General features: G+C 44.1%; 1 protein-coding gene across 1 annotated transcript in view; it reads right to left on the bottom strand.

The window, feature by feature from the left end:
• LOC141072555 (tyrosine-protein kinase JAK3-like) overlaps window positions 1-23781 on the bottom strand; it is a 635207-nt gene that overhangs the window by 239988 nt on the left and 371438 nt on the right. The window contains exon 16 of the mRNA XM_073559823.1: window positions 6373-6524. Coding sequence (XP_073415924.1) covers window positions 6373-6524 — 152 coding nt within the window. The remainder of the gene's footprint in view (window positions 1-6372; window positions 6525-23781) is intronic.

Raw genomic sequence — 23781 nt, 5'->3', positions numbered from 1 at the left:
GTTAGGAAACACAACGATCAGGCTCCTCCCTCAGGTGGAAGCGGCCTGATATGGCCCCGTCTGGTCAGCCATTGGCCCAAAGGTGCTTCCGGGTCAGGGCACAGCCGGAGCATAGGAAGCAGGAGGGAGGCGCGGCCTATGGCGCATGCGTATAGCATGCAGGGAAGGCATCGGTGGCGAGCCCGTCTCAGGTGACCGCCGCGGCCTTCGGGTGGAGAGAGGCTGCGGCGTGGGAGCTGAGGCCGACTGCGGCGTGGGAGCGGAGGCCGGGTGAGTATGGCGTAGCGGTGTAACAAGGTGTTCTCATAACACCCATACTGTTAAGAGTTGTGATGGAGCACTAAGTTGCTCACTCCGTCACTTACCCCAGCAGGCCACGGGTATCATTAGAAATGTTAGTCTTGTAGTACATCTTGCTTCATGCAGGATAATATTAGTAATATTTCTCATCTGGTGCTTGTGGACGAGGACAGCATGGGCCTGTGTGATTTCAAATGCCATGGCTGAATATCAGCCCCAGTACATACCTGGGTTGTCTGGCCTTAGGGTACAAGCCTGCAGTCACTCTATGTGACTGCAGACTTGTAAATCCTCACTGCGTGCGCACTATGCGCTGTCAGGATTCACAGCTGCCGGTAGCAGACAATCATGTGACTGCAAACATGTGATTTGCATACTTTCAGCCACATTCCAACTACATGTGTCCGGCCTCGCTCAATATATTTTATTTAGCATGTAACTGCATGTATGCAGTCACATACTTGCGGTCACGTAACCCGCCGCTCTATCACCACAGAAGCCGGACAACGTGCAGTGCGCACACTGTGCAGATTCACAAGTCTGCAGTCACAAATGCTCCAAAATCCTGGGTAAGTGTTGTGCACCGGATTTATTTCACTCACAAGATAGTTCTGAAAAAATGTCTAGAAAAGGGTCTGTGTCTAAGAGGAGTAAGTTAACGAAGTGTTGGTGTAAGGAGAAAAGCGTCTGTTGTGTCTTGCTAGTGGGGCCAAATGAATCATACAGCACATGTCTCGTGATAAACGTGGGGAATCATCTGCTTTCCTTGGTTTTATCTTGTCTACATTGAAATAGTAATGATAAAACTACTCAAATGTCTGTAATGGTAAACGGCTGGGTGCTAGCATTCAGAATGGTTTCTACAGTCATACAGGCAAACAGATATAACACGTGATGGCTCTGGCTTGAATCAGTGCAGGTTGTGGCTACGATGAACAAACTATTTAAATGGCAATTTTAATTTGCTGGGTACAACAAAGCCTTGTAGATCTTGAATATTATAGGACACCCCTGCAAAGTTTGGAACAGCACAATATTTCAAAACGATCTGGATAAGATGTCTGAATGGGCAAACACCTGACAAATGAGAACAAAAAACAATATATTGGACTAAATTAATGGAACTTCCATCAAATACCTAAACCTATACACAAAAGGGAAGCTTTTCTGCCAAATTTCTATAAGAATACAAATCTTTATTAGGACATATACATACACTCAATTAAAAAAGTGAAAAAACGGGGTAAATGCAAATTCTAAATATTGCATACAGGAAGTGTGTATTTCAGTCATCAAAAATATATATATAGCTCCAGATTAAAACAGTATGAGTAAAGTTATGAGACAATGTGTTAGGCTGGCGGAACACACCAAATAATAAAAATGACAAGGAGGTGCGTTCACAGCCTGGGGTCCACTGTGCAGAGATGTAGAACTGCTGCTCGGTAATGCCGGAGGTTATACGGCAGACATTAAATGAACACACGTGGGTTAGCGTCACCCAGTGTACAGAAGCGAGTTTTGTAACTTCACAGAACCGCGGTGCCACACAAAGTAAATGCCGAAGCCTCACAGGGCTCGGCCAGATGAGCGCTAGAATACGGACACAGGACTCTGTCCCAAGGACAAGGGATTAGAGTCCTTCTAGTCCACTAGCGCTCAGCGTCGCTGCAGCGGTGCCAGCATGGGATAATAATCCCAGATAAGCGTGCTGGTGTGCACAGAGCCGCTCAGGCAGATGCCTCTAATCGCCCAGGGTTGGGCAAGATAAGCGCAGAGACTGCGCAAGGCACTGCACAGGCGGTAGCTGCCACTTGCCACGGTACGATAGTGCCCTGCAGTGGGCGACACCATCGGATGCTAGTGTGTACAGAGCACTAGGAGCACAGTGGCGTGAGCATAGCCACCCTTTGGCACTCACTCTAACTCTGAATCCTTAACCAACATGCATATCCAGGGTAGGGGAGTTATAATGAGTCAGTCACCGGATACATGCATCCATCATCATACACACAAATAAGCATAAGAGTCTATAATAGCTCATGGCCATGCGGCCATCCGACTCTATTATAGCAACGTCCTTCCAGGACCTTCCTAGTGGTCCAATGGGAGCAGCAATAGGACCTAAGCATGTGACCTCAGACCTCCAATGAGAGGACTTCCCACGGGCATGCTCAGTGGACTGAAAGAAGGACTTAGTCCCAGGAGCTGCTCGCCGCTGGCTATTGCAGGTTACTATAGCTGAACCCTGATTAGCAGCTGTAACCAAGCCAACAGTAGTAAACTGTGCAAGACACCGAGAACAATGTCTTTGCTGAGCAGGCTCCTCTGCGGCAGAGAGGAATGGGAAAACCCAGATGGCAAGGCTCTGGATTCCTGCTGTGCAGAAGCAGGAACCTTATGCCTAACACAATGGATCACTATAAACACTCAGTGGAAGACAATCCTAGAATGAGAGTATCACAATGTGCTGGAAGTACAAAACATGCAAATGTATATACATTTATAGTACTATGATCCTAAATTTGCACATATATTAGGTGTTAGAAGTGTAGGAAGTGCAAGTAACTGTATGCTGCATGTTAGATTAATTATAGGTATAGTGCCTTATACTGTAGTAACTATATTTTTGAGTAAAATGTATATGATATGCTGCTAATTTCATTTAAAAATATTACAAGGCACTGTTCAATTTGCAGCAAATATAGGCATTTGCATTTGGAGTTTTAATGTGGAGCTATCTAATATATAAAGTAATGCTCAAGTGTGTGTATGTGTGTATGTCCGGAATAGGCATCCGCACTGTCGCAGCTACAGCCACAAAATTTGGCACAGTCACACGTCTGGACCCCGAGAGTGTCCTAAGCTACGCTGTGAGGCGAAATTTTAACCCCGCGCGTTCCAATTCACCAAACAATTTTGCCCCTATCTACATAATGGGGAAAAAGTGAGTGTATCAAGCCTCGCCCCTCATTATGATGTCATAATGGTTGCCATGGCGACACTGATGTCATCATAGGTTGCAAGCCTCGCCGCTCATTATGATGTCATAATGGTTGACTATGGGATGGAGGATGTGTGATGGGTATATGGGCACTGGACTATGGGATGGAGGATATGTATGACGGGTATATGGGCACGGGACTATGGGATGGAGGATATGTAGGATGGGTATATGGGCACGGGACTATGGGATGGCGGATTTGTATGATGGGTATATGGGCACGGGACTATGGGATGGAGGATATGTATGATGGGTATATGGGCATGGGACTATGAGATGAAGGATGTGTGATGGGTATATGGGCACTCGACTATGGGATGGCGAATATGTATGATGGGTATATGGGCATGGGACTATGGGATGGAGAATATGTATGATGGGTATATGGGCATGGGACTATGGGATGGAGGATGTGTGATGGGTATATGGGCACTCGACTATGGGATGGAGGATATGTATGATGGGTATATGGGCAAGGGCCTATGGGATGGTGGATATGTATTATGGGCATAAGGGCACGGGCCTATGGGATGGTGGATATGTATGATGGGTATATGGGCACGGGACTATGGGATGGAGGATAATTATAATTTGCTATAGCTAACCACAGTTAGTTACTATGCCCGGGCAGCGCAGGGCTCTTCAGCTAGTTATATATATTTTTGATGATTGAAATACACACTTCCTGTATGCAGTATTTTGTATTTACCCCCTTTTATTCACTTTTTTAATTGAGTGTATGTATATGTCTTAATAAAGATTTGCATTCTTTTAGAAATTTGCCATAAAGGCTTCCCTTTTGTGTATGGGTTTAGGTACTTGACAAATGAGTTTTAATGTAGATAAAAGCAGAGTCAGGGGTGGACACTGACAGCTTGGGGCCCCTGTGCAAGAAATGTGTCTGGGCCTCCTTCGTTTTATGGCGACAAAGCTCTCTCTCTATATATATAAACACTGCTCAAAAAAAATAAAGGGAACACTCAAATAACAAATCCTAGATATGAATAATTGAAAATTTCTCATTGAATACTACGTTCTGTACAAAGTTAAATGTGCTGACAACAAAATCACACAAAAGTCATCAATGGAAATCAAATTTATTACCAATGGAGGCCTGGATTTGGAGTCTCACACAAAATTAAAATGGAATGTAAAGTCCTTAAAACAAGTCAAAATGATGATCAGTATTGTGTGTGGCCTCCACGTGCCTGTATGACCTCCCTACAACGCCTGGGCATGCTCCTGATGAGGTGGCGGATGATCTCCCGAGGGATCTCCTCCCAGACCTGGACTAAAGCATCCGCCAGCTCCTGGACAGTCTGTGGTGCAACGTAACGTTGGTGGATGGAGCGAGACATGATGGCCCAGATGTGCTCAATCGGATTCAGGTCTGGGGAATGGGCGGGCCAGTCCATAGCTTCAATGCCTTCATCTTGCAGGAACTACTGACACACTCCAGCCACATGAGGTCTGGCAATGTCCTGCATTAGGAGGAACCCAGGGTCAACCGCACCAGCATATGGTCTGACAAGGGGTCTGAGGATCTCATCTCGGTACCTACTGGCAGTCAGGCTACCTTTGGCAAACACATGGAGGGCTGTGCGGCCCTCCAAAGAAATGCCACCCCACACAATTACTGACCCACTGCCAAACTGGTCATGCTGAAGGACGTTGCAGGCAGCAGATCGCACTCCACGGCATCTCCAGACTCTGTCACGTCTGTCACATGTGCTCAGTGTGAACCTGCTTTCATCTGTGAAGAGCACAGGACGCCAGTGGCGAATTTGCCAATCCTGGTGTTCTGTGGCAAATGCTAAGTGTCCTGCACGGTGTTGGGCTGTGAGCACAACCCCCATCTGTGGACGTCTGGCCCTAAGACCATCCTCATGGAGTCGGTTTCTAACCGTTTGTGCAAACACATGCACATTTGTGGCCTGTTGGAGGTCATTTTGCAGGGCTCTGGCAGTGCTCCTCCTGTTCCACCTTGGACAAAGGCAAAATTAGTGGCCCTGCTGCTGGGTTGTTGCCCTCCTACAGCCCCCTCCTTGTCTCCTGGTGTACTGGCCTGTCTCCTGGTAGCGTCTCTGGACACTACGCTGACAGACACAGCAAAACTTCTTGCCACAGCTCACATTGATGTGCCACCTGGATGAGCTGCACTACCTGAGCCACTTGTGTGGGTTGTAGAGTCTGTCTCATGCTACCACGTGTATGCAAGCACAACCAACATTCAAAAGTGACCAAAACATCAGCCAGAAAGCATTGGTACTGAGATGTGATCTGTGGTCCCCACCTGCAGAACCACTCTTTTATTGAGGGTGTCTTGAAAATTGCCTATAATTTCCATCTGTTATCTATTCCATTTGCACAACAGCACGTGAAATTGATTGTCGATCAGTGTTGCTTCCTAAGTGGACAGTTTGATTTCACAGAAGTTTGATTTACTTGGAGTTATATTCTGTTGTCTAAGTGTTCCCTTTATTTTTTTGAGCATTGTATATGTGTGGCCAGTAAAAAACACTGGCACAGGATTTATTCCTTCCAAAGACCATACTGAGGACCAGGGGCACTCATTATGGGTGGAAGAAAGGCAATTCCGGCAGCTAAACAGGAAAGGGTTCTTTATACTGCCGACCACAAGAGGTAGTAATGGCAGACAGCCACAGCTTTTAAAACCGCCTATTGTTGCTCAGGATATGTACGAGTAATTACTATTTAAACTGTGCCTTACTTTCTGCTTGCTTGTTACATAAGTATATTTTCCTATGATTTCATGGCTTCTAACTTTACTTAGAGGCATATATAAGGCTCTGTTCACACATGTTTTGTGGCTTCCATGTATAATGATGGAATTATCGAGGCCAAAATATAGTGTCAGGTTTGAAGCAAGTCGGACATTATAGGCAAAAATAAACTCTGTTTACTTCAATTTGGGTACTTCATTTTGACAGGAAAATTAGTGGAGAAAAAAACATTGAAGATACTGTACATGAAGAATATAAATAGAGGAAATTATGGTAAAATGAACATTGAAACTCAATATTTGAACTGTGACAGCCATCACTTACCTTTTCAGGTTCCTCTGCATTCAAGGGTACAATACCATCATTGAAGATTTCCCACATTGTGACCCCAAAACTCCAGCAGTCAGACTCCAATGCCAAGTTCCTCACATCAGATACACATTCAGGAGCCAGCCATGGGATTCTCTCTACAAGCACTTAGAAGGGAGAATGTCCAGTTTATGGTTTCATATATTGACAGAATTATTTCATATTTATTTTTTCCATAGTTATAAAATTATGTTTGTTTTTGCACTTCTTTTGCAATTTCAGGTCACTTTCAATTTTTTTTCCCATTTTCCAATACACTATATGTTAAAACCAATGGTTTCTTTCATAAGAACAATTTGTCCCGCAAAAAACAAGCCCCCATATGACAGAATTGTCAGAAAAATAAAAAAAACAAAAAGCAGAAACGAAAATACCTCCGGTCGTTAAAATATTTCTTTATAATATGGCTTTATATGGTGCATTTCTCAATTACTGTATTTATGGACTATAAGAAGCACTTTATAGCAAGAAAAAATGTTGCATGTAAAAGTTTGGGCACCCCTGGGCAAAATTACTGTTATTGTGAACAGTTAAGCAAGTTAAAGATGAAATGATCTCTAAAAGGTCTAAAGCTAAACATAATAATGACCTTAATTTATATAGCACCAACATATTCTGCAGCGCTTTACAGTTTAACATTTTCAAACACAAGTAACAACATTAACGATAATACAATAATTAAAGCTAAATAAAATGACCCTGCTCGTGAAAGCTTACAATCTACAATGAGGTGGAGGCGATACAAAGTACAGGTGTGTATTTACAATGAAGGTTCAGCCACCTTGAGGGAGTGGGGGGTAGAGGGAGCACCTAAAACTGTGCAAGTTGTAGCTGGTCCTAATTTCTTGGTTTAGAGCATTCCAGAGGATTGGCGCAATACGGCAGAAGTCTTGGAGGCGGGAGTGAGAGATACAGATTAGTGCAGAGATGCAGAGAAGAGAGGAGCAAACTGACTAGACAGGACAGGAAAGGAAAGACACTGTCTGTAATCACGCAAAAATCCGGAAAAATGCAACACGTCTGATGTACAAAAAAACACTGAAGTCACATGACTTCGCCCCACTATGTCAGCACTCCGGTATGAACTGGGAGCAAAGCAAAAGAGACCAATATAAAAGTGGACTGAACAGACTGACACAGGCTGTAACATAAGGAGCAGTGGTCCAGCACAGCCCCCAGAGGAGCAAGCTGAACCCACACAACAAGCAGACAGAGACAAAATCAGATCAGATGCAAAGGATTAGCAAATGAACCACTTAGCTGAACAATACAGGATCAGGGCAGGAGACATCAGACCTCTGAATGCACAGGAAAGTAATCACCAGCAGGGATAGCAGGAAGTCTGCAGACTTAAATACTCCAATCAGTAACCCCAGATCTCCAATTGTCATCATCATCATCAGGTGGCAGATCTCTGTCAATCTGGCCAGCTCCACTACCTCCAGTAACCACCGGAGGGAGCAGGGGGATCTTCGGCTCAGAGGTCTGAGCCAGGGAATTCACAACAAGTTGTTTGTGCAGGAAGGGTAGCACGGTGGCTCAGTGGATAGCACTGCAGCCTTGCAGCGCTGGAGTCCTGGGTTTGAATCCCACCAAGGACAATATCTGGCTCCACTACCTCTAGTAACCACCGGAGGGAGCAGGGGGAGCTTCGGCTCAGAAGTCTGAGCCAGGGAATTCACAACAGTACCCCACCTTGAGGAGGGGTCACCGAACCCTCATCCACGCCACCAGACCGATCAGGATGGGCCCGGTGAAAGGCACGAATTAATCTCTTGGCATGGATGTCAGCACCAGAGACCCAAGAATTATCGTCCTGGCCATAATACTTCCACTTGACCAATTACTGAAGTCTCCATCTAGCCAGACGAGAATCCAATATCTTCTCTACCTCATACTCCAAATTACCCTCAGGGTTCGCCGCCATGGGAACCACTGGCTCCACAAACCTTTTCAACAAAGATTTATGAAAAACGTTATGAATCTTAAACGTAACTGGAAGAGCCAAATGGAAAGAAATGGGGTTAAGGATTTCCAAAATCTTATAAGGTCCAATAAACCTTGGCTTGAATTTTGGAGATGCAACCTTCGTGGGAATATTTTTTGAGGACAACCAAACCATATCAGACACTTTAAACCGGGGACCAATGGTCCTATGCCGGTTGGAAAACCGTTGGGCCTTTTCTGAGAGTGGGACAACTTATCCACTACTTAGTCCCTAATCTGCTGCACAGAATCCACACCACAGAATCCACACCTGGGCAGGCAGAAGCTTCCACCTGCCCTGAAGAAAATCGAGGTTGAAACCCAAAGTTACAAAAGAAAGGAGACATCAAAGTGGCAGAACTAGCCCTATTTTTTAGTGCGAATTCGGCCAATGGCAAAAATGAGACCCAATCATCCAGATCAGCAGATATGAAACATCTCAAATAGGACTCCAAAGTCTGGTTTACTTTCTCAGTCTGCCCATTGGTCTGAGGATGAAATGCAGAGGAGAAAGACAACTGAATTCCCAGTTTGGAACAAAAAGCTCTCCAAAATCTGGAAACAAACTGGACTCCTCTGTCCGACACAATGTTCTCAGGAATCCCATGCAGTCGAACCACTTGTTGTAAAAACATGGGCACCAACTCAGAAGAAGATGACAACTTTGGGAGTGGTACAAGATGGACCATCTTAGAAAATCTATCACAGATCACCCAAATAACAGTCATTCTCTGAGAGACAGGGAGATCAGAGATAAAATCCATTGAGATATGGGTCCACGGCCTCCTGGGCACTGGCAGGGGCATCAACAAACCACTAGCACGAGAACAGGGCTTGGACCGAGAACAAGTCCCACACAAGTCCCGGGACTGTACAAAATTCCTGACATCACGAGATAAGGCAGGCCACCAAAAAGACAGACTCACCAAATCTCTTGTACCAAAGTTACCTGGATGACCAGCCAACGCGGAGCAATGAATTTCGGACATTACTCGTTTCCTCCACTGGTCAGGGACATACAATTATCCCATAGGGTATCGTTTAGTTTTATCCTCCTGAAATTCCTCCAGGGCAAGTCTCAAATCAGGAGAGATGGCGGAAAGAACTACACCCTCATTTAGAATAGTAGTAGGCTCGGTCACATCAAGAGAATCCGCAAAGAAACTCCTGGAAAGGGCATCCACCTTAACATACTTTGTGCCCGGAAGAAAGGAGACCACAAAATTAAAACACGTGAAAAACAAGGCCCACCTAGCCTGTCTAGGATTCAAGTGTTTGGCTGATTCAAGATAAATCAAATTCTTGTGGTCGGTGAGGACCATAACTTGATGTCTAGCTCCCTCCAACCAATGTCTCCACTCTTCAAATGCCCATTTCATGGCCAACAACTCCCGATTCCCCATGTCACAGTTACGTTCAGATGGGGAAAATTTTCGAGAAAAGAAGGCACAGGGATTCATTTTAGAAGTTACCGGATATCTTTTTTTTGTACAAAACGGCTCCCGCACCAATCTCAGAAGCATCTATCTCCACCTGAAATGGGAGTGAGACATCAGGTTGCCGTAGAACCAGAGCAGAAGTGAATCTCCGCTTAAGCTCCTGAAATGCGGAGACTGCCTCTGGAGACCAATTCACCACATCTGTCCCCTTTTTGGTCAAATCAGTCAGTGGTTTAACAATACCAGAAAAAATTACTTATAAATTTACGGTAGAAATTAGCAAAACCCAAAAACTGGAGAGCCTTCAAAGAAGTGGGCTGAACCCAATCATAAATGGCCTATACCTTGGCCGGGTCCATTTCAATAGCAGGTGGGGACAAAATGAATCCCAAAAACGAAATCCTCTGTACACCAAAGAGACACTTCGATCCCTTAACATACAGAGTATTTTCCTTCAAAATCCGGAACACAGTCCGGACATGTTCCACATGAGAGTCGCAATCAGTGGAAAAGATCAAAATATCATCCAGATAAATGATCAAAAACATCCACAAAGTCCCAGAAAATATCGTTCATAAAAGATTGGAAGACGGAAGGGGCATTAGTGAGCCTAAAAGGCATCACCAGGTACTCAAAATGTCCCTCCGGGGTATTAAACGCCGTCTTCCATTCATCCCCGTGCTTGATGCGAATAAGATTATACGCCCCCCTGAGGTCAAGCTTGGTAAACCAACAGGCACTTTTAACTCTGGAAAATAAATCAGAAATCAGGGGTAACGGGTACTGATATTTAACAGTGATTTTGTTAAGGGACCGATAGTCAATACATGGCCTTAATGAGCCATCTTTCTTGGCCACAAAATAAAACAGCACCTAAGGTGAAGAGGATGGTCTGATATGACCCCTCTCCTATGACTCCTTGATATAAGATCGCATAGCTTCATGTTCAGGTACCGATAAGTTGAAAAGCTGACCCTTGGGAAATTTACTCCCGGGCATTAACTCAATTGCACAGTCATATCTCCTATGAGGAGGCAAAGACGCAGACTTATTCTCACTAAATACTTCAGAAAAATCAGTCAAATAGTCAGGAATATCATGAGACTGGGGAGAGGTGGAGAAAACAGGAGTGCCACTAAGAACACATTGACAACCCCAACTCACCACAGACACAGATTTCCAATCCAAAACAGGATTATGAGTTTGCAACCAAGGAAAACCCAGAACAATAGTATCATGCAAATTGTGCAACACAAAAAATTTACAATTCTCTTGGTAGTCCGGGGCGACCCGCATTATCACCTGGTTCCAAAACTGGGGTTTATTCTCTGCCAAGGGAGAAGCATCAATACCCCTCAAAGGGATAGGAGTCCGCAGGGGTATCATGGGAAAACCACAACGTTTGGCAAAGTCAAAATCCATCAGATTCAGAGCTGCTCCTGAATCGACAAAAGCCTTAGCGGAAAATGTAGACAAGGAGTAGACTGCCCATCGCAAATGCGTGACCAAAACACTTTTCTCGTTTAGGGCAGACAGAAATAGTCTGAGAGGCGTCCCCTCAAAACACAACTTATTACGCCTTCTAAACTCCTGACGTTGTGCCCTAGCCAAACCCTATCGCATTGCATGGGTTCAGAAGTTCGTTCGAAAGGTGACACCGCCTCTCATGTAGTTTTACGTTCACGTAAACGCTGATCAATTTGAATGGCCAATGACATAGAGTCATCAAGACCAGAGGGAACAGGAAATCCCACCATAACATCTTTTACGGTTTCTGCCAGACCCTTCCGAAAGAGAGCTGCTAGGGCATCATAAATTCCATTTAGTAAGGACCGCCCACTTTCAGAATTTTTGACAATATAACTCTGCAGAATCCTGACCCTGGTTCAATGCCAATAAGGTTTTCTCAGCTTGATCAATAGCATTAGGTTCATCATACAACAACCCCAGGGATTGAAAAAACGCATCCACATTAGCCAGAATAGGATCTCTGGGTGTCAAAGAAAAAGCCCAATCCTGGGGATAACCGCGCAGCAGGGAGATGACAATTTTAATCTGCTGCACAGAGCTCCCCGATGAGTTAGGCTTCAAAGCAAAAAATAGTTTACAATTATTCTTAAAATTCAAAAATTTAGGCCGATCCCCAGAAAACATATCAGGAGTAGGGATTTTTGGTTCAACGGCAGATGACTTGGCGAGATAGGCAGAAATTCCCCGCACTTCAGCAGCGAGCTGCTAAACACGATTGGACAATTGCTTAGTCTCCATTTAGACAAAAAAAAATCCTCCTACAGCCCCAGAGAAAAAGAGGAAAAAATATACAAAAAAAAAAAATTCTGACACTTTTTTTTTACAATTTTCTCCTTCTTTGAGTACCCTAGAGTCTACAGTAGGGCTGGTGGTTCTGTTATGAATGGGTCACCGAGGAGGATGGCAGGAACAGGCTAAGCCACCAGAAAACCAGAGAGGTTGGTAACTAAGTGGATTCCAGACCCCTGATCCTATCCACACAACTAGCAGTAGCCGTGGAGCGTACCTATGATGCCCTAGACAACTTGGCACAGCCGGAGAGCTAACTAAGCCTAAAGCAAGAAAGGTGAAATCTAAACTGCCCCGGAGCAGACCCCAAAAGGAATAGATAGCCCCCAAACACATATTGTCAGTGAGACAAGATGAAACACAAACGCAGGCAGAAAAATAGACTGAGCAAACAATGGGGCCCAATCTGACTAGACAGGACAGGAAAGGAAAGACACTGTCTGCAATCACTCAAAAACCCTGAAAAATCCAACACGTCTAATGTACAAAAAAAACACTGAAGTCACATGACTTCGCCCCACTATATCAGCACTCCGGTATGAACTGGGAGCAAAGCAAAAGAGACCAATATAGCAGGGGACTGAGCAGACTGACATAGGCTGTAACATAAGGAGCTGTGGTCCAGCACAGCCCCCAGAGGAGCAAGCTGAACCCGCACAACAAGCAGAGAGAAACAAAATCAGATGCAAAGGATTAGCAAATGAGCCACTTAGCTGAACAATACAGGATCAGGGCAGGAAACATCAGACCTCTGAATGCACAGGAAAGCAATCACCAGCAGGGATTGCAGGAAGTCTGCAGACTTAAATACTCCAATCAGTAACCCCAGATCTCCAATCATCATCATCATCATCAGGTGGCAGATCTCTGTCAATCTGGCCAGCTCCACTACCTCCAGTAAACACCGGAGGGAGCAGGGGGAGCTTCGGCTCAGAAGTCTGAGCCAGGGAATTCACAACAAGTTGTTTGTGCAGGAAGGGTAGCACGGTGGCTCAGTCCTGCAGCGTTGGAGTCCTTGGTTTGAATCCCACCAAGGACAATATCTGCAAGGAGTTTGTATGTTCTCCCCATGTTTGCGTGGGTTTCCTCCGGTACTCCGGTTTCCTTCCACATTCCAAAGACATATTGATAGAGAATTTAGATTAGGAGCCCCATCGGGGACTGCTATGAATGGGAAAACGAGGAGGAAAAAAAAGACAACAAGCTAAGTCTCAGAAAACCAGAGTAGTTGGTAACTATGCAGATTGCAGATCCCTGATCTTACCCGCACAACTAGCAGCAGTCGTGGAGCGTTCCTACGTTGGTCCTAGATGCCTCGTCACAACCGGAGAACTAGATAAGCTTAAAGCAGGAAAAGAGGAAAACTAACTGCCCCAGAGCAGACCCCAAAGGAAAGACAGCCCCCCACATGTAATGACAGTGAAACAAGATAAAAATACAAACAAAGGCAGGAAAATAGGCTGAGCAAACGATGGGGCCCGGCTAACTAAAAAGGACAGAAAAGGAAAGACACTGTCTGCAATCTGCCAAAAATATTGTCCAACACTTCTGATAGCAAAATTAACCCTGAAGTCACTAGACTTCTAAACCTATATCAGCACTCTGAAATATTCTGAGACAGAGCCAAAAAAAGGCCAATCTAAAAAGGGACAAAAAGCAGATTGGCAAATACTGATTAATAGGAGTGGAATTTCAGCATAGCCCCAGCAGGGGCAGGCTGATTACACAAAAAAATGAATTGACCAACAAGCGCAAGTGTGAACATTAGCAAAAAACAAACTTAACTTGAGAAGACTGGAAGAGAGCTGAAGTCCAGGACCTGAGAAGCAGACTGAATCACCAGCACCCGGATAGGGCGTCGGCTGTCTTATATCCAGTCTGATACTCCAGAGATCCAATCGTTATCTTCCTCATCAGGTGGCACATCACTACCACTTAAACCAACAGCACTACCTTCTGTCACCACCAGAGGGAGAACGGAAGGGGAACTCTTAACTGGTGGAGCAGAAAATGAGTTCATGACAGTACCCCCCCTTGAGGAGGGGTCACCGAACCCTCATCCATGCCACCAGGCCGATCAGGATGGGCCCGGTGAAAAGCACAAACCAAATTATTGGCATGAATATCAGAGGCAGAAACCCAAGAATTATCCTCCTGGCCATAACCCTTCCATTTGACCAAATACTGGAGTCTCCGTCTAACCAAACGAGAATCCAATATTTTCTCTACCTCATATTCCACATTGCCTTTAACCAATACAGGATCAGGAGGTGCCGCCACAGGAACTACTGGCTCAACAAACCTCTTCAACAGTGACTTGTGAAATACGTTATGGATTTTGAATGCAACTGGAAGAGCCAATCGAAAAGAAACAGGATTAAGAATCTCCAAAATCTTATAAGGTCCAATAAATCTTGGCTTAAATTTTGGAGATGTAACCTTCATAGGAATATTCTTAGATGACAGCCAAACCATATCACCCACTTTAAACTGGGGACCAATGGTCCTACGCTGGTTGGAAAAACGCTGGGCCTTTTCCTGAGAGAGTGACAACTTATCCACCACTTGGTCCCATATCTGCTGCATTCTCACATCCACAGTGTCCACACCTGGGCAGATTCCACTTGTCCTGAAGAGAATCGAGGATGAAACCCAAAATTACAGAAAGAGGGTGACATCAGAGTGGCAGAACTAGCTCTATTGTTCAGAGCAAATTCGGCCAAGGGCAAAAATGAGACCCAATCATCTTGATCAGCAGATATAAAACATCTTAAATAAGACTCCAGGGTCTGGTTTGTTCTCTCAGTCTGCCCATTGGTCTGGGGATGAAACGAGGAGGAGAAGGATAACTGAATTCCCAGATTGGAACAAAAGGCTTTCCAGAATCTGGAAACAAACTGGACCCCTCTATCGGACACAATGTTCTCAGGAATCCCGTGTAACCGAACCACCTGTTGTAAAAACAAGGGCACCAACTCAGCGGAAGATGGCAACTTTGGGAGTGGTACAAGATGGACCATCTTTGAAAATCTATCACAAATCACCCAGATAAAAGTCATTCTCTGAGAGACAGGAAGATCAGAAATAAAATCCATTGAGATATGGGTCCATGGCCTCTTGGGCACTGGCAGGGGCATCAGCAACCCACTAGAACAAGAACAGGGTTTAGACCGAGAACAAGTCCCACAGGACTGTACATAATTCCTGACATCACGAGATAAGGCAGGCCACCAAAACTTCCGAATCACCAAATCTCTGGTACCAAAAATACCCGGATGACCAGCCAATGCGGAGCAATGGACTTCAGACATCACTCTCTTTCTCCACTGGTCAGGAACATACAATCTTCCCATAGGGCAACGCTCAGGTTTATCCTCCTGAAATTCCTCCAGGGCGCGTCTCAAATCGGGCGAAATGGCAGAAAGAACTACCCCCTCACCTAGGATAAATAATAACCAACAAACCAGACGAATACACATGATATTTACCAATAGATCTCATGGGTCATGTGCATATGGATTAAATACGCCCATCATCAAAATACCGATGAAGCTCAACAAAAAGATGATTTATAGGCAATAATTGTATATAACAAAGTAAGTTTATTAGAAAACAATTTAAAACCACATGCCAAGATATGGGGAAAGAAGGGAGTGGGCTATAGGCTCACCGCCATGATCATAAATCAACGTGCATAGCCAGTCAACAGACAGTACAATGATATATAAGAGATAAGAGGGGATGATGATGTGTCTGCTATAAATAATTAAATCAACATCATATCATAATAACATGGACAATTTCAAATGAGACCCTCATCTCCTTATGATAGTAACACCTGTGTACCCTAGGTAACATATAGCCAAACGGCATAGCAGAAAAAAATTCCTTTCCTAATGGTAAAATTACCTCCAAGGGATAACACAGCAGTACCGCTGTCAGCTGGGGGCTGCACGTCCGCCCCGACGCGCGTTTCGGTCTCCTTCCTCAGGGGGCCTGTGACTGGTAATGTGTTCGGCATTTTTATATGACCCACGGCGGCGAAAAATCAGCCGCAAAACCGGAAATGACGCTCCAGACCCGGAAGTGACGGGCCGCGTTGTCAAGCCAGCCGGGACGCCAGTCGGCGTCAGGCGGAGGGAGGAGCCGGGGCGGAGCGGGCCCACCCACCGCCATGTGACGCCGAAAGCAGACAGACGTAGCGACGAAAAAACAACACGCTCGTACAGGGTAAGGGCACAATTTTGCCGACACAATTAACCAATGCATAGAGCCAGCTACAGGAACAGTGGATAAAGGTTCAAATTACCCAAAAATGACAAGCTATTACCATGACGGCCAAAATTTATATATACACTATAACCAATAGAAATACCATAGTAAGGCACGTCAGATAACAACACCAAACATGGACATACATCCATTATCAGAATCACAGATTATATACATGTACATAACAGGATATTTAATGTCACCATATATATATGTACAATCATATTTAATAACATAACCAAGAGACATAAATCACATAATATACATAATAAATCTGTCAATATAAACCACAGGATTCATTCTTCAGTGTAGTTTAAAGATGATTCCAAGGATGTCGTCACGAATATGCAAACAACTGGGAACCAAATACACCACTGTCAGAGTAGCAGTATCGAAAAATCACTGGCATAAAAGCTAAAAACACAGAATAAAAAATAAAAGGGTTAAAATAAGGATCAATAGCGAAAAACCCATACCTACAATGACGGGAAAAGGGAATTTATATAAATGGAGAATAGCTGATGTTCTCATTGAGTCCAGATGAATGGACCGTGCCAAGGGTCCATATCCACCTGGACTCAAGTTGGGCCAATTTTACAGTTAAGCCCCCACCACGAATATCAACATCAAGCATATCAATACCACTCACTCTCAAGAGGCTACTGTTACAATTATGATATTTCTTGAAGTGGCGGGGGATCGTCTTTAATAGTGTTGCATCCTCAGTGGCCGCTGCTGCCTCTATACCTAGTACATGCTCTCGGACGCGAATCTTAAGAAATCTAGATGTCATGCCCACGTAGATTTTATCGCATGGGCACACCGCATAATAGATCACGTGTCTACTTGTACACGTGATCCGTTTTTTGATCTTGTATTCACGAGAGCCATCTTGATTGACAAACGTGTCAATGCAATCAATATTGGTACAGGCGAACACAGCGGCCACATGGGAAGCAACCATATTTCTGCACAATCCTGTCCAAGAAAGTATTTCCAGATTCGGCGGTATAATGGCTGCGAACCAACCGATCTCGCAAATTTCTAGATCGCCTGACAGCGATTGCAGCCCTTTCTGGAAGCAGTTTAGAAATAACTGGATCGGCCCTTAAAATGAACCATGACCTATTGAGAATTTTCCTCATAAGTCCAAACTGAGAGTGGAAATTCGTCACAAATCTCGTAGTACCCTGACTCTTTATTTGTTTATTACCATAGAGAAGGCTATTTCTTGTTGAATGTCTGGCCCTATTGAAGGCTTTTCTAATCATACGGTTACTATATCCGCGTTCTTTTAATCTCTCACCCAGGTCACCAGCTTGTTTATAAAATTCCTCATCGGTCGAACATAATCTACGCAGTCTAAGATACTGTCCAGTAGGGACAGACTGGATCATATGTCCAGGATGGGAGGATTGAGCATGAAGCAGCATATTAGTAGCAGTTGGTTTACGGTAGATATTAGTTTGCACTTCACCATTAGCATCCTTCTGAAGAAGTACATCCAAAAATTCAATGTTATTCGCATCATATTTGTAAGTAATAAAGATATTTAATTCATTGTCATTGAGGGATGACATGAATGTTTGAAGGTCATCATTGGATCCCTGCCAGATCAACAAAATGTCGTCGATGTACCGCGTCCACGAAAGGACGCGGCACATCGAAGATGATTGATCAGGCAGGGAGAGGTCTCTCTCCCACAGCCCCAGGAACAGGTTGGCATAAGAGGGGGCAAAGGAAGCCCCCATCGCTGTACCCTGGAGCTGCAGGAAAAAAGACCCCTTAAAAACAAAAAAATTGTGAGTAAGTGTAAACCTAAGGAGCTCGATAATCAATTCCCTAATCCTCACTGGCAAATTAGACATGCCCAGGAAGAATGCCGTTGCCAGAATACCATCATCGTGCCTGATGCTGGTGTAGAGGGACTCTACGTCCCCCGTCACCAGCAACATGTCTTCATCAAGTTGTAACCCATCAATCCGTCTCAATAGTTCACCTGTATCCTTAAGAAACGATGGCAAAGTTTCCACTAATGGCTGTAGCTTCGAATCGATCCACCGATTTACATGCTCTAGATAATTGCCCCTCCCTGAAATGATTGGACGACCAGGGGGCATCTGCGCATCCTTATGGATCTTAGGTAATAGGCAAAAAGTCAGGATCCTAGGTTCAGGAATAATCAAGGCTGTTGCCAATTCCCCAGTAATTACCCCCGACTCATGCGCCCTTTTGATGATATCTTTTAATTGGCTAGAAAAGGCAGACAAGGGGTTAAAGGTAAGTTTTTTATAACAGGTTTTATTATTTAGTTGTCTATAAGCTTCCTTTTCATAAAGTGTCTTAGGCCAAACTACTACATTACCCCCCTTGTCTGCCGACTTATAAACCACATCCGTAAGATTCTGAAGGATGCGCAGACGTCCCCGCTCCTCTCTAGTAAGATTGTCATGATAAATATATGATGGTATTTTTAAAAATTCTTTTGAGACAATCTGTACAAATAAATCAACGCTTGGACAGGATGAAAGGGGGGGAAAATTCTTTGATTTGGAGCGTATAGAATTTGGTATCTTACCTCCCTCTAGAGCATCATGTTCAGTGGATAGATCTTCAAGAATACCAAGAGCTACTTGTTCTTCTTCTGTAGGGAAAAGATCAAATAAATTGCCATCAAAAAAATGTTTCCTAAAAATCAGGGAACGGGCAAACAAATGAAGGACCTTGATAGCCAAAAAGGCATCAAAGCGTGCTGCTGGAGAAAAGGACAGACCCTTTTCAAGAAGGGCTAGATCAGTATGTGTAAATACATGTTGACTAAGGTTAATTACCTTATTGTTATATCTTGTGGCCACCGGGGAATACTTTTGACGTTTGTAAGGATGGAAAGAAAATTCCCTCTGATTACGTCTGGTAGATCCTGACCGAGTGGCTATAGATGACTCAGACGACTCAGATCTGTCACTCATCGATGAGACTGATGTCTGAGATGGAATGCGTCTCATCTGACGGTCCGATACCTGAGCTTTACGCCACAAATATACCGTATGGTTCTCATAGTCCCTACGGTCCCGATTAAGTTTAGTCAATTGAGTAGATTGAATTTTCTTAACAACCGTCTCCAAGGTTTTTTCCAATTGTGAATGAAACGTATTCACCTTCTCCACTGTACCCAAAACCTTTAGTTCATCTTCCATTTTTTTGATATTCATATCCAATTGCGATATAACTCCACTGTTATATTCACTGAGAAGCTGCATAAAAATCTGTGAACAGCCATTACAGGCCTCCTCCCACCTGGACATAAATCCGCTGTCTTCGATTGGGAACGTTGGAATCACCCGTACCCTCAAGCCCCTAGGAATCATTTTAATAGTCAAATACTTATCGAGAAATTCTTCAGTGTAGTTTAAAGATGATTCCAAGGATGTCGTCACAAATATGCAAACAACTGGGAACCAAATATACCACTGTCAGAGTAGCAGTATCGAAAAATCACCAAACTGTGGTGGAACCGCACATTTCTCGATAAGTATTTGACTATTAAAATGATTCCTAGGGGCTTGAGGGTACGGGTGATTCCAACGTTCCCAATCGAAGACAGCGGATTTATGTCCAGGTGGGAGGAGGCCTGTAATGGCTGTTCACAGATTTTTATGCAGCTTCTCAGTGAATATAACAGTGGAGTTATATCGCAATTGGATATGAATATCAAAAAAATGGAAGATGAACTAAAGGTTTTGGGTACAGTGGAGAAGGTGAATACGTTTCATTCACAATTGGAAAAAACCTTGGAGACGGTTGTTAAGAAAATTCAATCTACTCAATTGACTAAACTTAATCGGGACCGTAGGGACTATGAGAACCATACGGTATATTTGTGGCGTAAAGCTCAGGTATCGGACCGTCAGATGAGACGCATTCCATCTCAGACATCAGTCTCATCGATGAGTGATAGATCTGAGTCGTCTGAGTCATCTATAGCCACTCGGTCAGGATCTACCAGACGTAATCAGAGGGAATTTTCTTTCCATCCTTACAAACGTCAAAAGTATTCCCCGGTGGCCACAAGATATAACAATAAGGTAATTAACCTTAGTCAACGTGTATTTACACATACTGATCTAGCCCTTCTTGAAAAGGGTCTGTCCTTTTCTCCAGCAGCACGCTTTGATGCCTTTTTGGCTATCAAGGACCTTCATTTGTTTGCCCGTTCCCTGATTTTTAGGAAACATTTTTTTGATGGCAATTTATTTGATCTTTTCCCTACAGAAGAAGAACAAGTAGCTCTTGGTATTCTTGAAGATCTATCCACTGAACATGATGCTCTAGAGGGAGGTAAGATACCAAATTCTATACGCTCCAAATCAAAGAATTTTCCCCCCCTTTCATCCTGTCCAAGCGTTGATTTATTTGTACAGATTGTCTCAAAAGAATTTTTAAAAATACCATCATATATTTATCATGACAATCTTACTAGAGAGGAGCGGGGACGTCTGCGCATCCTTCAGAATCTTACGGATGTGGTTTATAAGTCGGCAGACAAGGGGGGTAATGTAGTAGTTTGGCCTAAGACACTTTATGAAAAGGAAGCTTATAGACAACTAAATAATAAAACCTGTTATAAAAAACTTACCTTTAACCCCTTGTCTGCCTTTTCTAGCCAATTAAAAGATATCATCAAAAGGGCGCATGAGTCGGGGGTAATTACTGGGGAATTGGCAACAGCCTTGATTATTCCTGAACCTAGGATCCTGACTTTTTGCCTATTACCTAAGATCCATAAGGATGCGCAGATGCCCCCTGGTCGTCCAATCATTTCAGGGAGGGGCAATTATCTAGAGCATGTAAATCGGTGGATCGATTCGAAGCTACAGCCATTAGTGGAAACTTTGCCATCGTTTCTTAAGGATACAGGTGAACTATTGAGACGGATTGATGGGTTACAACTTGATGAAGACATGTTGCTGGTGACGGGGGACGTAGAGTCCCTCTACACCAGCATCAGGCACGATGATGGTATTCTGGCAACGGCATTCTTCCTGGGCATGTCTAATTTGCCAGTGAGGATTAGGGAATTGATTATCGAGCTCCTTAGGTTTACACTTACTCACAATTTTTTTGTTTTTAAGGGGTCTTTTTTCCTGCAGCTCCAGGGTACAGCGATGGGGGCTTCCTTTGCCCCCTCTTATGCCAACCTGTTCCTGGGGCTGTGGGAGAGAGACCTCTCCCTGCCTGATCAATCATCTTCGATGTGCCGCGTCCTTTCGTGGACGCGGTACATCGACGACATTTTGTTGATCTGGCAGGGATCCAATGATGACCTTCAAACATTCATGTCATCCCTCAATGACAATGAATTAAATATCTTTATTACTTACAAATATGATGCGAATAATATTGAATTTTTGGATGTACTTCTTCAGAAGGATGCTAATGGTGAAGTGCAAACTAATATCTACCGTAAACCAACTGCTACTAATATGCTGCTTCATGCTCAATCCTCCCATCCTGGACATATGATCCAGTCTGTCCCTACTGGACAGTATCTTAGACTGCGTAGATTATGTTCGACCGATGAGGAATTTTATAAACAAGCTGGTGACCTGGGTGAGAGATTAAAAGAACGCGGATATAGTAACCGTATGATTAGAAAAGCCTTCAATAGGGCCAGACATTCAACAAGAAATAGCCTTCTCTATGGTAATAAACAAATAAAGAGTCAGGGTACTACGAGATTTGTGACGAATTTCCACTCTCAGTTTGGACTTATGAGGAAAATTCTCGATAGGTCATGGTTCATTTTAAGGGCCGATCCAGTTATTTCTAAACTGCTTCCAGAAAGGGCTGCAATCGCTGTCAGGCGATCTAGAAATTTGCGAGATCGGTTGGTTCGCAGCCATTATACCGCCGAATCTGGAAATACTTTCTTGGACAGGATTGTGCAGAAATATGGTTGCTTCCCATGTGGCCGCTGTGTTGCCTGTACCAATATTGATCGCATTGACACGTTTGTCAATCAAGATGGCTCTCGTGAATACAAGATCAAAAAACGGATCACGTGTACAAGTAGACACGTGATCTATTATGCGGTGTGCCCATGCGATAAAATCTACGTGGGCATGACATCTAGATTTCTTAAGATTCGCGTCCGAGAGCATGTACTAGGTATAGAGGCAGCAGCGGCCACTGAGGATGCAACACTATTAAAGACGATCCCCCGCCACTTCAAGAAATATCATAATTGTAACAGTAGCCTCTTGAGAGTGCGTGGTATTGATATGCTTGATGTTGATATTCGTGGTGGGGGCTTAACTGTAAAATTGGCCCAACTTGAGTCCAGGTGGATATGGACCCTTGGCACGGTCCATCCATCTGGACTCAATGAGAACATCAGCTATTCTCCATTTATATAAATTCCCTTTTCCCGTCATTGTAGGTATGGGTTTTTCGCTATTGATCCTTATTTTAACCCTTTTATTTTTTATTCTGTGTTTTTAGCTTTTATGCCAGTGATTTTTCGATACTGCTACTCTGACAGTGGTGTATTTGGTTCCCAGTTGTTTGCATATTCGTGACGACATCCTTGGAATCATCTTTAAACTACACTGAAGGATGAATCCTGTGGTTTATATTGACAGATTTATTATGTATATTATGTGATTTATGTCTCTTGGTTATGTTATTAAATATGATTGTACATATATATATGGTGACATTAAATATCCTGTTATGTACATGTATATAATCTGTGATTCTGATAATGGATGTATGTCCACGTTTGGTGTTGTTATCTGACGTGCCTTACTATGGTATTTCTATTGGTTATAGTGTATAAATAAATTTTGGCCGTCATGGTAATAGCTTGTCATTTTTGGGTAATTTGAACCTTTATCCACTGTTCCTGTAGCTGGCTCTATGCATTGGTTAATTGTGTCGGCAAAATTGTGCCCTTACCCTGTACGAGCGTGTTGTCTTTTCGTCGCCACGTCTGTCTGCTTTCGGCGTCACATGGCGGTGGGTGGGCCCGCTCCGCCCCGGCTCCTCCCTCCGCCTGATGCCGACTGGCGTCCCGGTTGGCTTGACAACGCGGCCCGTCACTTCCGGGTCTGGAGCGTCATTTCCGGTTTTGCGGCTGATTTTTTGCCGCCGTGGGTCATATAAAAATGCCGAACACATTACCAGTCACAGGCCCCCCGAGGAAGGAGACCGAAACGCGCGTCGGGGCGGACGTGCAGCCCCCAGCTGACAGCGGTACTGCTGTGTTATCCCTTGGAGGTAATTTTACCATTAGGAAAGGAATTTTTTTCTGCTATGCCGTTTGGCTATATGTTACCTAGGGTACACA

Source organism: Dendrobates tinctorius, unplaced genomic scaffold (genome assembly GCF_039654945.1).
Source record: "Dendrobates tinctorius isolate UK_male_01 unplaced genomic scaffold, ASM3965494v1 ptg000276l, whole genome shotgun sequence".
Classification (NCBI taxonomy): Eukaryota; Metazoa; Chordata; class Amphibia; order Anura; family Dendrobatidae; genus Dendrobates; species Dendrobates tinctorius.
This window is presented reverse-complemented; position numbering and strand designations above follow the sequence as displayed.